The following is a 12,664-nucleotide window of genomic DNA, read 5'->3' on the forward strand; positions in this document are numbered from 1 at the left end:
CCGTGTATATGCGGCCCCCCCAATAACCCTTAAAGCTGATGTTTGCTCCTGCCCCGTTCAAGTGGGGAGTAAGCGGCATCCAATAGGAAATCAATTAACAGTATTAGTCAGTATCAGTCGTTCTGGGCAAAGGAAAAAAAGGGGATCGAAAACAAGGTGCACAAACAAGAGCAAAAACCCCTTCAACTGTGAGCTTATGTCAGTCGACTTCAGCGGCAACCGAAAAAAAAAAAACAAAATCAGGTTAGACAGTCAGGCATTAGTCTCGGAAGGACGCGCGCTGTACATGTGCCAGCAGTACCCGCATGGAACGTTGGCGTCAGGTGTGGTGGTTGTTACAACCCCTAACCCGTAGGTGCAGAGTTCCCCCGACACATGATGAGTTCCGTCGCTTAAGTGTGCGTGAAACGCTGCCCAACGCTTTCGCCGACACGTTCCGTTTCCGGATCGCGCGATGTTACTGCGTGGTGTGGTATGCCAGTGCCAGTAGTGATTCGATTTGGAACTACTTGGAAGGGCTAGAACTTTCCGGCCCGGCAGCAGCAGCACAGCGCTGATACGCTTTCTATATTGTTTCAACTAGAACTACGCCTTGTATTTCCAAAAGCAAAGCCACATACAAATGTGGGCAAGTATTCGTCCTGCTGCCACGGAGCGACTGATTTAGAAAACAGGCTTTCTTGAATAATTTTCCCTTCTGGCAGCAGCCGCTCTCATGCGTACCGGCGCGTTCGTTTATTTATTCAAGCGGTGATGAAATTCCTCAGTTTTGCACTCGTTTTCCGATTTCGCTCCACGTTCTTAGGACGAATTCTTTCGATTTCTTTCCGTTTCTTTCCCTTTTTTTCTTGCTTTGTTTTGCAGTCGTGCCCTCTGCTGCACGAATACCGCTTCTCCACTAGCATTCGTGCCGTGCCGTGCGGATGCCAAAAGCATAGTGGGGCAGCGTAATGTGGTGCGGTGCGAAGAGCGATGATACACGCTGGAAGAAAAAGCGCATCACATCACGTGTTCTTGTCTTCGCTCGCGCCATTCAGTGTTCTTCCACTTCGTCCCTTTTCTTTTTTTTGTTTTGTTCGTTCCAGCCTCATCTTCATATAATGTTCATATTGTCAGCCACTTCCTTATAGGCAGGCCGCATGGCTCTGGTTTCCTTTTTGGTCCCGCAGCCACAGCCACAACCACCATGTACGCTGCGGTGCGGTTTTGATGTGCGAGCCGGGTAAAGAATTTTAGGTAGGATGTCGCGAAAATTTAAAGCCGAGAAAATCCAAAACGTACGCTCTTTCCAGCATACGTCGTCGTCGTCGTGGTCGTGGCCGTGGTCGTCGTCGTCGTCGTGCCGTTTTCTCGTATTTCATATCCTCTCCCAGTGGCTGCTATTCTTTTGCAGCGCATTTCCTGTCTCGCTTCGTTCCGATATTATGCTCCTGTTCCTATGTTCATGCTCGATTTTATATGCCGTACCCTCCTGCTCGCTTGCCTGCCTGGCGTGCCTGCCTGCTTGACTCATAGCATGTTGTGCGATTCGATTTCCTTCGCAAACACGTGGTCACATTTCAAGCAAAAAATAAACGAGAAGACTGTATATATGCATATATATATATATAAATGTATATATATATACATACATACATACAACCCATACATATCCAAGGTTGTTCATTCAATGATACGCTCGCGTGCTGTTAGTGCCATGCTGCACAGCACACTGGCCAATGTTGCTGTGCTGCCACAAATACTGCTGGCTCAAGGCATTTTGGGCCAAAAACCGCCGATGCACACGCCGTCGAGTGCTGGAACGTCAAGTCCAGACCGTAACCCAAACCGAACGAAGCCAAATAGTTTATGTTAGCTTGAATCCGCTCAATATCGGGAAGCTTAACCGGGGAGCCTTCGGGGAGACCCGAGTGAGCGCCACCATCTCCCACACCGACCAAGTCTGCCTGACCCGTCTGCCCTGGCTGCCCTGCCCTGCTTATGCTTCGCACACACAAAACTCCAAATTTAATTGATGATGAAGCTCATCAAAACCCACTTTATGCAAAGCAGTGCAGGATTTTAGGAAGTCTTTGCCATCAACTAAGGACTTTGCACAGTACTGTGACTTTGGTGAGCTGGATTTCACCAATTTTGCACCACAACTTGGCAAACCGTATTTTATTGAAGTGTAGGTCTGCTATAAATCTGTCTTATGAAGTACACCTGAATTTGGGGACACAGTTAGACACAGGTTTATCGTGTGCGTCACGAATATAATAAAAAAAACCCAACGGAATCTACAATAAACATTCGCAAATATCGGCCAGAGCATTAGGTCCCGCGTGGAAGCTACAAGCGCTTATAATTCGCTTTGCAAAGGTCTTGTTTACCGTTCGTAAATTACTCAGCTTCATGCATTCGCCTTTTTAGAAAAATATCACCTGCAAATATAAATAATCGTACGCATCATCGCCACCACGAAGAACCACGGCCGCCAATGATTTATGGCCGGGATTAAACGGGAAAATTGAAACGTCAAACGAATGCGGAACGCGATCGAACGGGGCGTGTAAGCAAAACGAGGAAAAAAAAACGCGTAGCGTGATTAAGAGACTTACCTGTACCGGGCAATAGCAGGATGGTCAGGATCACTGCCAATGCCTGGACACATCGCCAGGATGTATCGCAGTTCCAGAGCTGCTTGGTCATGGCAGAGCTACACGAATCGCGGCTGCCTCAGCCGGTCGGGCTCCTTACGATAGAACTTTTGCACGTCGAGCACCATCACAGTTCAACGGCGCGTTGGAAAGGAATTGCTTTTTGTGCTGCGCGTTCACTCTCCGGTCGTGTCGTACCAACCGATTCGGCATTAATTGATGCAATGGCAAAAACGAACCAAAAAAATAACCATTCAACAATACCGGGAACCACAATGCGTCGTCGGACAACACGGATCTGGCCGGACCGGGCGGGTTTGATACCGATTGCACGCTGCTATCAATGTAATAATCTCACACACCACCGCACACACAGCTTGTCAGCACAACTTTTGCTTGATGATGCTGCTGCTGTTGTTGATCGCACATTTCCTTAAGACACCCGATATAGCAGGCCATGAAGCACTGGAAACACATCCGATTTATTCAATTTGCTTGCAACTTCATCACCATTTACACACACATACAGACACTCATAAACACACAGAAACGCACAAAGATACACAGAGATTGCACCCAACTCTTGGACGATAGGAAACCGATCGGTAAAAAGGGATATTGGCCAACGAACCAAATTAAAACCCCAAAAAGCGTGGCTAATTAAAAACGTGAACACCGACAGGCCACACTTGACACATCACAGCTCCACCAGCACGGTGGTTTTCTTCTGCGGGCTTTTGCTGCGTGTGTATAACTTTTGCCGCTGCCGTTATTAGATCGATTTTCATTATCCTCCGAAAATCGCAGGCAGTCACAACGTAGTCCTTTTCCTGCGTCTGCTATGATGGTGATGATGATGATGATATTGATGATGATGATGTTACCCTACTACTACTACTATTGGTTACCGACGATGACGATGCTTATGCTGCTGCTGCTGCAAATGCCTGCCCCGTTCGATCGAACTGCTCTGCCCGAACAACGTCTGCTGCTGCGGAACCGGAATAACACACATGCGAAAATAAGATTAGCGAGTACACTTGGCTCTTGCTTGCTTCGGCTGTTGGGCCCTTTCTTCTCCTGGGCGCCGTTCCGAGCCCGAACAATTTTTAAAAAGAACCGGGCCTCCCCATTTTTTCGTCAGTTTTTTTTCTTCGATCTAATTTTCCCCGCAGTCTTCTCTGCTGCTTCTGTGTATGGCTACTGTGTGTCGCTAACGACGATACGTCGATGCAGTCACGCCAAAGCGCCTTTGCGCTACCTAGTTCAGGAATGTCGAGCGCCGGGACAAACGGTGGTGTGTGCCGCTGGACAATTTGCACGTACGTAGAACCTCAACGTTTCGGGTGCGATCAGCCCCCGGTTGGTTTCTGGTTGCAGGTTTAGTTTGCCGAGTTCCGAATTTTCATACCTACAAAAACCAGTTTTTGGGCATTTTCTGTTCCTTTTCCTTTTTTCGTTCTCAAATGCCGGCTGTGATGTTTCAAACGACACACACACACATCGCATGATTATCAAAAAGGCCCAATTTTACTCAGAACTTTTAATGTTAAATTAATTGAACAGCTGACAAAAAAGGGTCAACTGCTTTTGCTCTTTTTGTATTCAAGAAAGTTTAAGCAGTTAGTCAACTTCAAGATTTGTGCCGGTGCAAATGGTTTTCGTAAAAAGGATCATGCCACAAGCATTATTAAACTTCAGGAGTCCAGTGCAGTCCTCCAATCGTATGGTTGCCCTACTTGCGTTCCGGAACTGGAATCGCTCACATTGCATTATTGTACTTTTCATTCAAAACTGCATCGGCATAACCATACCACAAACACGCACACACATAGCTACTGTCACTTTTCGATAATCGGGCTTCGTGAAGTGTACAATTGTCCATTGACAAAAGGAAAAGAATGGCAATGGGGTTAGCATTGCTTCACTGAACCATCCAGCAAATGCACAAATTTCACAAGCTCTCCTTCACATCCTTCATTCGGTCGGGCGAGCCTTCGCGGTGTTTTCTTTTTTTTTTTTTTTGGAAAAGCCTGACCCACGATGGTATCATGCAAATCTGCTTATATAATTAACATGCAAAAGCGTCTCCCAATCGATGCTATCAAAGGCTTCAGCCCGTTTGGCCTGAACCAGCAGCGGCATTTTGCAGCGGCATTACTTATACGTTTTAATATGTCTGCACACGGAGGAAAATGTCGATAAACAGGCACTGGGGCTCAACTAGCACAAAAATTGATTTTTCCTGCCCCAACAACAGAAACACACTCACAAGGGGAAACCTCTCGATGGCCTACTTGGTTCTGGCTGCAAACGTCGGCACACACAGGGGGCAATTGCGGCTTGGCACACGGGGTTTATGTAAAATTTCACTTTCACTCAATAAGCAAAACTTTTCCTACTTCAAACACTACTCAGAAAATCTTTTTTCCGCGCGCACACACACAGAAACAAACACACGTACAATTTCGCCAACGATCTTAGCGTGCGGGGGATTACTATCGAAATCGTAGCTCCAACGCTTACGTATACCGCGCAGGATAAAATTCTTGCGCCAATCGCATTCGATACGCAACGGTACGCGGTGCGACAGGTCTTCTCAGAACGACGAAGTGAACGAAATTCTTGCGCCAAACGCATTTCATACGCAAGCGACATCGCCGCGACAGGTCGGGTCCAACGTTCGGGTCTTAGTTGCGCTCTCTTTCCGTCTCCGCTGGCTCTCTCTCTTTCTCTCACACGCTCTCTCTCTGTTTCTCCTCTAAAACAGACATCGCGACAAAGCGGGAGAAAACATCATCTTCGGTCCTTTTGCTCCGCTTCCACGATTTAGCGGTGTAACGCAGTTTGACCATTTGTGCCGCATGCCCATAGTGCGGCCGATCCGAGGGAAGGCAAGAGACAGCCGCCAATCGCATGCGGAACGCTTTCTCGTTCGTGTATGCTTGTCCGTTTTCCCCCCTTTTTCGAACACAAATCGCAACATAGAAATCTCTCTCCGGTCGCGGATACGAAAATAGTGCGAGAGCATGGAGAGAGAGAGTTTTATTTTTTTCTCTCTCGTTTCGATTTGTGTTCGGCTTTTCCAACCGGAATTTCAAGAGCGAATTCGCTCCCGAACGAAGATTTTATCCGCTCACTTATCGGTCGCCGCTCTGATATACCACTTTTTTTGCCTGGAAATCCAACTCCAAGAACAGTGGTCCATTTGCGTTCTAAATGTCGACCAATTATTGCTAGTGCAGACTTTTCCACCATTGCACGCACGGCGACTATCGCACGTCCAATTGGATGCAAGGCAGTGCTGCATTGGATGTAAATCGATTTCTTTGAGAGAAAAATGCTGTTTTTCGCATTGTTAAGCGCAGAACTACTGTAGAATAACCTCGAGTTTGTAATTACTATACACGCATTACAGGTCTTTGTATGTACCGCCCAAAATTCGTACAACGAATACAAATTCAACGGGCACATATTTCCAAAACAAGGCTAGTTTAGAGCACTCCAAATTATATGACCGATACACCGATTTCCAATTTTCCCAAACATGCATTTCTTGAAGAATTTATCATCCAAGCACAATAAGTATTCCAGTCTCATTCTCTAGTTGTTAAAAAGGGGAGAATTTTTGAACGCAAACTTCATGAGCTAGTATAAAGTTCGGTTTGGTACGTACATTTTGGTGTGTACTGGACAATTTTGATATGATTCCCTCAATCTTCGTAAGAAAATAAATCCAATTTGCAAATAGTTTACTTTAAACAACTTAATAAACACAAATAGCAATTGATCATGAAAAAGAAAATATCTAAAGCATAAGATAAAACAAAATCAATCATTACAGTTCTTAAGGAAGTAAAAAACGAAATTTCTTATTTTTTTTTATTTATAATTCCAGTATTACGGCATGACGCCGTATTGTCAACACCGTAAAAATGTCTTAGTTAACTTATTTTTAACGTTATTTTACATCTCCCCTTTGACCCAAATGCTGTTGGCCCACTGTGCCGCAACACGAGGAAAAGTGAAGGAAAACGAACCAAACCTCCAGGAACACCGGTACATTAATGCAATTTTCATCGTACGATTCGATACCGTTCAACGGCAGGATACACGGGTCCAGCAAATGGAATGGAGGATTCACCGAGATTCTGCTGGCCGATTACAGCAGTACAGCGGCCACCAAACTAAAACGACAGATGATGTTATCAGGACGAAATTCCTGCACTGTAGTTTTTCACACACACCGCCATCTAGCCACTCAGTTGAGCCACCCCGGGGTTGAACCAAAATTATTGACCGACTCAACAGAACATTCAAACACTGCGGCACCACAATTAAGTGACCTACACCTTTACATAACGCCGTATCTCAACAACCGTCAGCAACTGGCCACATCCACCATAAACCACTTGGAGTTCCTGGCAATACGTGACTAAAACACCCGTGTATCGCACGGCAGTACGCTTCTTTGCAGTATATTATCAATAATGTTACGGGGTTGTATGTTTTTTTTTCTTTTGTTGGTTTGTGGCCTCGTGGAATTTCGCCTACTTGCTCTTCTAGTTCTAGTAGTATACTGACGCAATATTTACGCAATATTTTCTCTCGTTCAGCGTTATCCTTTTTATCTCCCGCTCCATTTGCCGAGAGTAGTCTTTACCCGACTCAACTTAAAAAGGGGTAGCAACATACCTGAGTTTGCCAACTAACTAATACACTGGAAGCCTCGGAGAACACACATGCTTGGCCTTTGCTGGCAACAGTTTCTCCTCTGCCTGGTATGAAGCGAGTCCTGACTTGCTCTCGTGTGCCGAACGGACGAAGCATAATAACACTACCATTTGGCCGTTTTTCATGGCATTTTTTTCTCCTTATTTAGGGTATTGAAAAGCCGGCATCATCAATCTTGCAGCATTTTTAAATACAGCAATTGGCATAAGAACTTAAAAAAATTACTATTTTACTCATTCATCCAATTCAAATGCCATTTTGAAAACAACAATTGCACAGTATCCCGAAATTTTAAAATAATTGCTTACAGGGTGTAAGGTGTCTAAGCTTTCCATTATCACAGAATCTACAAATAAAAGATGTAGAAATGTAGAACGTTCTAGATAGCAGGCAATCACCACTATTTATCTACAATCCTGGAGCCCGCAAAAGCCGGTCGGTCCCTTAATGTAGTCGGTAAAACTAGCGTTTCGATATGGAAATCCTCCGTCTCCGTTTGGACTCGGAATTCGTGTGCGTTTGCTTGGGAAAATCAATAGGTCAAACCAAGTCAGCAGCAGCACTTACTCACGTGCTGTATCAATCTTGCTAGTTGCTCGAATCTCTGAAAAACTATAATTTTGAAATAGGTTAAGTGAAATAATTAATGCCATGTGCCGACATACAGTAAAAATATGATCCTAATAAACCTCTAAATGTAGTTTGTCCTTCGTTTGGGCTTTAAGTGAATTTACAAGGAGCGCTAACTGTCCTTTTTGACGATTTTTTGTGGTTTAAATAGTCGGATACATTTCAGTATTTACATAATTGTAATCAAACATTTGGAAATCAATTTTTGTTATCTTATTCTCGAATAATTTAAGCCTTTGTTATATATTATTGCAAAGGCTAAAGTATTCAAATTGTTGGATCTTTAATTTCGTTTTTTTAAGGCCTAAACAAAACGAAAATTAATACAAAACAATTGTCCGTACAGTTCGTTATACTGCTACAAATGGGTTTTTATTGAGCTCAAGACACACTTAAAGCTCCGCATTTTGAACGTTGATGAATTTGTAGTGTTGTGCAACGGAGAGATAATTCGACGTATGGGGCGGGTTTGTTTGGTAGCTTTTGGTTGCCCGTGGTAACACACCAGGACTGCAATGCCACCGAGCACCGAGCGGTCTAGGGTATCTAGGAGATTACTTGCCGAACTTCTTACGGGTTTCAACACTGTCGACAGTGGTCACATACATGCATAAATACATATATACACACACACATACATATACACACACAACCAAATCCAATATCAATCTGTTGATGGGTTATTACTATGGAACAGGGTCGTCGTGGCTATGTGGCAGTGGCATTTTAATAGCACGTATTGCTGCTGCTGCAGAGCCAGGTGACCGCCCGAGTGCACTTGTGTAAACGAATACAGCCGGTCGGTCGGTCAACCAACTGCCAAGCTTCTGGAACCGGTTAGCAGCACGGGGAACTGTAGGAGGGTGAAGTAATTCCCAACAACCCCCGGTCGAACTGTAACCCATTGGATTTTTACTACTTTTGCTGGTTCTGGTGGCGCGACCCTAGCGGGATCGGTAGCAGGCTTCTTTAATGCCAATCGTGGAAAAATGAACATAAAAATCCGGAGACTAGCAGCAAACGCTGAATAGCATGAATCATTTTGAGGATTTCTTTTTGTATGAAATGAAGCCGTTAGGTCTGTTTAGAGTGAGTAAAAATTCTCCTTGTATTTTGCAATCAAACATTAAAAATCGAATGTTATTCAATTTTATTTTTATTAAAACATTAATGCCTCTCGTCGCCGTATAGCATTTAGGTATTCATTTGCTTACAACTAAATTACAAAATAACATACAATTTAAGCTTTTAACATCAAAATTTACAATATTCTAGACAAATTCAATTCTAAATTACCAGGCCACCAAAAAGGATCTGGTCCAAATGGTAGGGTCGAGTAGAGTCAACGAACAGAAAATTGTTGGCCGGCTTTAGTGTTTTGCAACAATCGGTATGGTTGGTATGTTGCAATTCCCAGAAAGGAAAAACGAAAACGGGAACCCTATAGCTGATAGCCCCCCAAGAGCATTACAAAATATTACTTCGTTAGTGGCCGTTGCTAGCACCGTGCACCGTACCGTACACGGTCGGTTGCTCTGGCTCGCTAATCGCCGGCGAATGGCACGGCCTTCTGTGCACGGTGCTCACCGCGGTTAGTTGCTTGACCTTGTCCTTCATCCTGGTGAGATAATATTTCCGAGACATCCGGAGCAACAAACAGCGTCCCGCTGGCTTCAGGATACGACAATTTTACAGCACTAATTTTTACAAACGTTCCGATTGGCACACAAATCATCCTAACCATCGGCCGCATTAGTGCGCTAAAATGCCTCCTCCGCCTGTCGGAGCCTGCCTATCAACAAGCTCGTTAAAGCCCGACCACCGCAGAATGCTTCGTAATAGATCAGTGGAAAACACTTGCTCCAATTTACAAACGCTACCAATGGGAAGGAATCAATCTAGAAATTATGGACCACTTGGGATGGAAGGCCGGGCCGAAAGGCTCGTCTCGCTTTACGTTGTGTGTGAGTGTTTTTTTTTGTGCTGTTCTTCACCCTACAATGATGATGATTACGGAGAACGTATCAAACTCTGATGAGATACTCCCAGCAGGAAAGCATGGCACCGGGATACACACATATGTATTATCAAATTTCACTATTTAGGCGGCAGTGAGCCAGCAGCTCAGTGTTACTCGTGTTACACTTTGCGCTGGACTGGGGAGATGAACCACTGTGGTTGTCAAGTGGCCAGGCGCTGCGTCTGTCACATGTTGTACGTGCGCCACGTAAGTTGCTGGCTTTAAAATGCGTCCTCCCCTTTGCCGAACTATGACTAATCTATACAAGGTCTTCCGGTGCATTTTATTTCCTTTTTTTTCTTTTCTTTTTTTTGGTTGGATTCATGATCGCTCCCCTGACAATTAAACTTGATGCTACTGTGGCAAACGGTAGGGTGGAACTCCCTTTGCGATACGACGCACGTAAGTCGCAGAAACGTTACTTTCACTGATGATTTTCCCGAAAGGGCCCTAGCCAGTCTTTCGAAAACACATTTCCGGTTGTATTAATTGGGCAATAAAGAGGTAGGTGTAACTGATATTGGTGCAACGACCACATATGATAGGCAGTATGGTGGTGTTGTAGTTATCGATTACGCCGGGTGGAAGAGTTTTTTCTTAAAGCCTTATATAGGCTTCAAGCCATTTCTCTCTTCCATTTGTTGGGAAAATAGATTACCATGCATATAAAATGTATGTTAAAACGTAAAACATAGAAGAACTTTTTTTAAGTTCATGATGTCATCATAAATCATTATCATAAATGAAGCTTAAGCATCCTGTCAGGGATAAGTCAACCCAAGCAACATTTGAAGTTTCATAAGGATTTCATAAGGATTAATTTCAAGACCTGTAATTCTTCTTCCTCTTTCTTGGCCTAACGATCTCTTAAGGTCATGCCTGCCATTTCGGACTTACTAGACTTATTGACATCGCATAGTTGGATAGTCAGTCCTCACTATGGGGGAACGGCCCAGAAGAGATTTGAACCCCGGTCACTCCATGCTAATTTGGCCCTACCACGTCTGTTCGGTCCATGTGGACAGCCTTATGGGACTTTACGGGCTAGGTTGTCTGGTGCTATTCTTATGACACGACCAGCTCACGGGGGCTAAGAGGGATTCGTCAGTTTTGGACAAAGTCTATGGCTCAGAGGCGTTTGTGAGTTCTTCTTCCTTGGCACTACAAACTCGAAAGGTTGTTGACCTACCATTTTTAGCTTTAGTGACTTGTCTTTACCCGTATCAGTATCGGGAAGGCGGCCTGGTTGGGATTTGAACCCCGGTCCTGCCGTGTGAAGACTGACGTATTTAACGCCTTAGCTCCAGTGTATTTGAGTACTAGGAATATTAATGTTCTATACAGTCCCAGCTTCGATCGTCGCGACAGGTACTTTAAATGTAGAAGTTTCCTAGGGCTGTAGTGTGACCGGTTGGTCGCCAGCACCCTTACGCGTTGCTCAAGCGGTGTAGTTATTAAAGACTTCAAAGATTCCTATTGCCTATTAGCTCTCCAGTGTTTGTTAGCAGGGTAGCTGATGGTGTCACAATCGGTTTGGTTTTTGTGTCGTCAGTCTACCGTCATAGTTTAGTGCCGCTCGCCCGCTTCTTTGGTAAGCTTCTGCTACGAAGGAGAACCTCAAACTTGTTCATGTCATCTGCGTATTCCAGGATCTGGTTTGACTTGTAGAGGATGATCCCCGAAGTTTGCACCTCCGAATCACTGATGGTCGCAGGCCCTTTGTGGGTAGCAAAGGGCTGTGATAGTTTTCCATTCACCTTCATCTGACATGTGATGTTGGTCTTCCTCACAAGCCTAATAAGCTTGGCCGGGATGCCAAAAGAGCTCATTCCGTCGCATAGTTTTACCCTGGCTAAAGAAATGGCAGGAGTGGAGCTGTTGCTCCACCATCTTCACTTCACGATGGTAAAGATCTGGTCAGTGGTTGATATTCTGTTTCCGATTTTTTTTCTTATAGTTTCCAACTATCTCTTCTACGAATAGGAAAAGTCGTTCTTGCAATATCAGCGAGAGGTATTATTCCTACGGTGCAAGTTGTTTTTGAATCGACGGAAACCCTTTCATATCTTCTCAATGCTAGGAGGCAGTAGCATAATATCAACTACTAGTGCTGAAATTATTTTTTTAGTAAGTTATAAACAAGAAACTTATTAAGTAATTTCATGTTAGTAATTTATTGGGAAAGTATTTGTTTTTTTTTTGAACTGGTGAGCATGAGAGGACCTGAGACTGGTTACTGACCAGACGCGTTTTTAATAATCTCTCCATAAGATATATTTATATTAAAGAATCGACCCCGATAAACAGTGTTCTTAGCCCAATATAAACACTACAGAATGTTTTAAAAATATAGCAAAATTAATCCCACTGCCACAAAAATGTGCCAAAAAGCTGAAGAGTTGTGTGTAAAATTTATTAATTTTATGCTTTATTATTCTTTATAACTTGCTACAAAATTTATTTCAGCTATATCCTCTAGTTCTACTTTTGTTCTGAAAGAACAGGTGTTCGTACAGTTCTGTTAAGGGCTGTACTTATGCATCACCCTAAGATGGTTTCGGATATTCAATAGCCCAATAACATATCAATTTAGCACCTGAATGATTTTAATTACCTTTCTTCAAGCCTGGCATTGAAATTT

At 44.0% G+C, this 12,664-nt stretch overlaps 1 protein-coding gene across 27 annotated transcripts in view; it reads right to left on the minus strand.

The window, feature by feature from the left end:
• The window catches only part of LOC118517658 (protein kinase C-binding protein NELL2-like), a 48,212-nt gene extending 40,572 nt beyond the window's left edge, over positions 1-7,640 (minus strand). The window contains exons 1-3 of one of the 27 annotated variants that reach the window (XM_036064026.1): positions 6,990-7,640; positions 3,548-3,630; positions 2,601-3,104 (exon numbers count right to left, since the gene is read on the minus strand). In XM_036064026.1, coding sequence (XP_035919919.1) covers positions 2,601-2,691 — 91 coding nt within the window. In that variant the 5' untranslated portion in view covers positions 2,692-3,104; positions 3,548-3,630; positions 6,990-7,640. Of the gene's footprint in view, positions 1-2,600; positions 3,631-4,911; positions 5,982-6,989 lie in introns of those variants that run through there. The other 26 variants (XM_036064025.1, XM_036064023.1, XM_036064014.1 and 23 more) reach the window with 26 other exon arrangements.
• Positions 7,641-12,664: the final 5,024 nt, after the last annotated feature.

The sequence above is a fragment of the Anopheles stephensi genome, chromosome 2 (genome assembly GCF_013141755.1).
Source record: "Anopheles stephensi strain Indian chromosome 2, UCI_ANSTEP_V1.0, whole genome shotgun sequence".
NCBI lineage: Eukaryota > Metazoa > Arthropoda > Insecta > Diptera > Culicidae > Anopheles > Anopheles stephensi.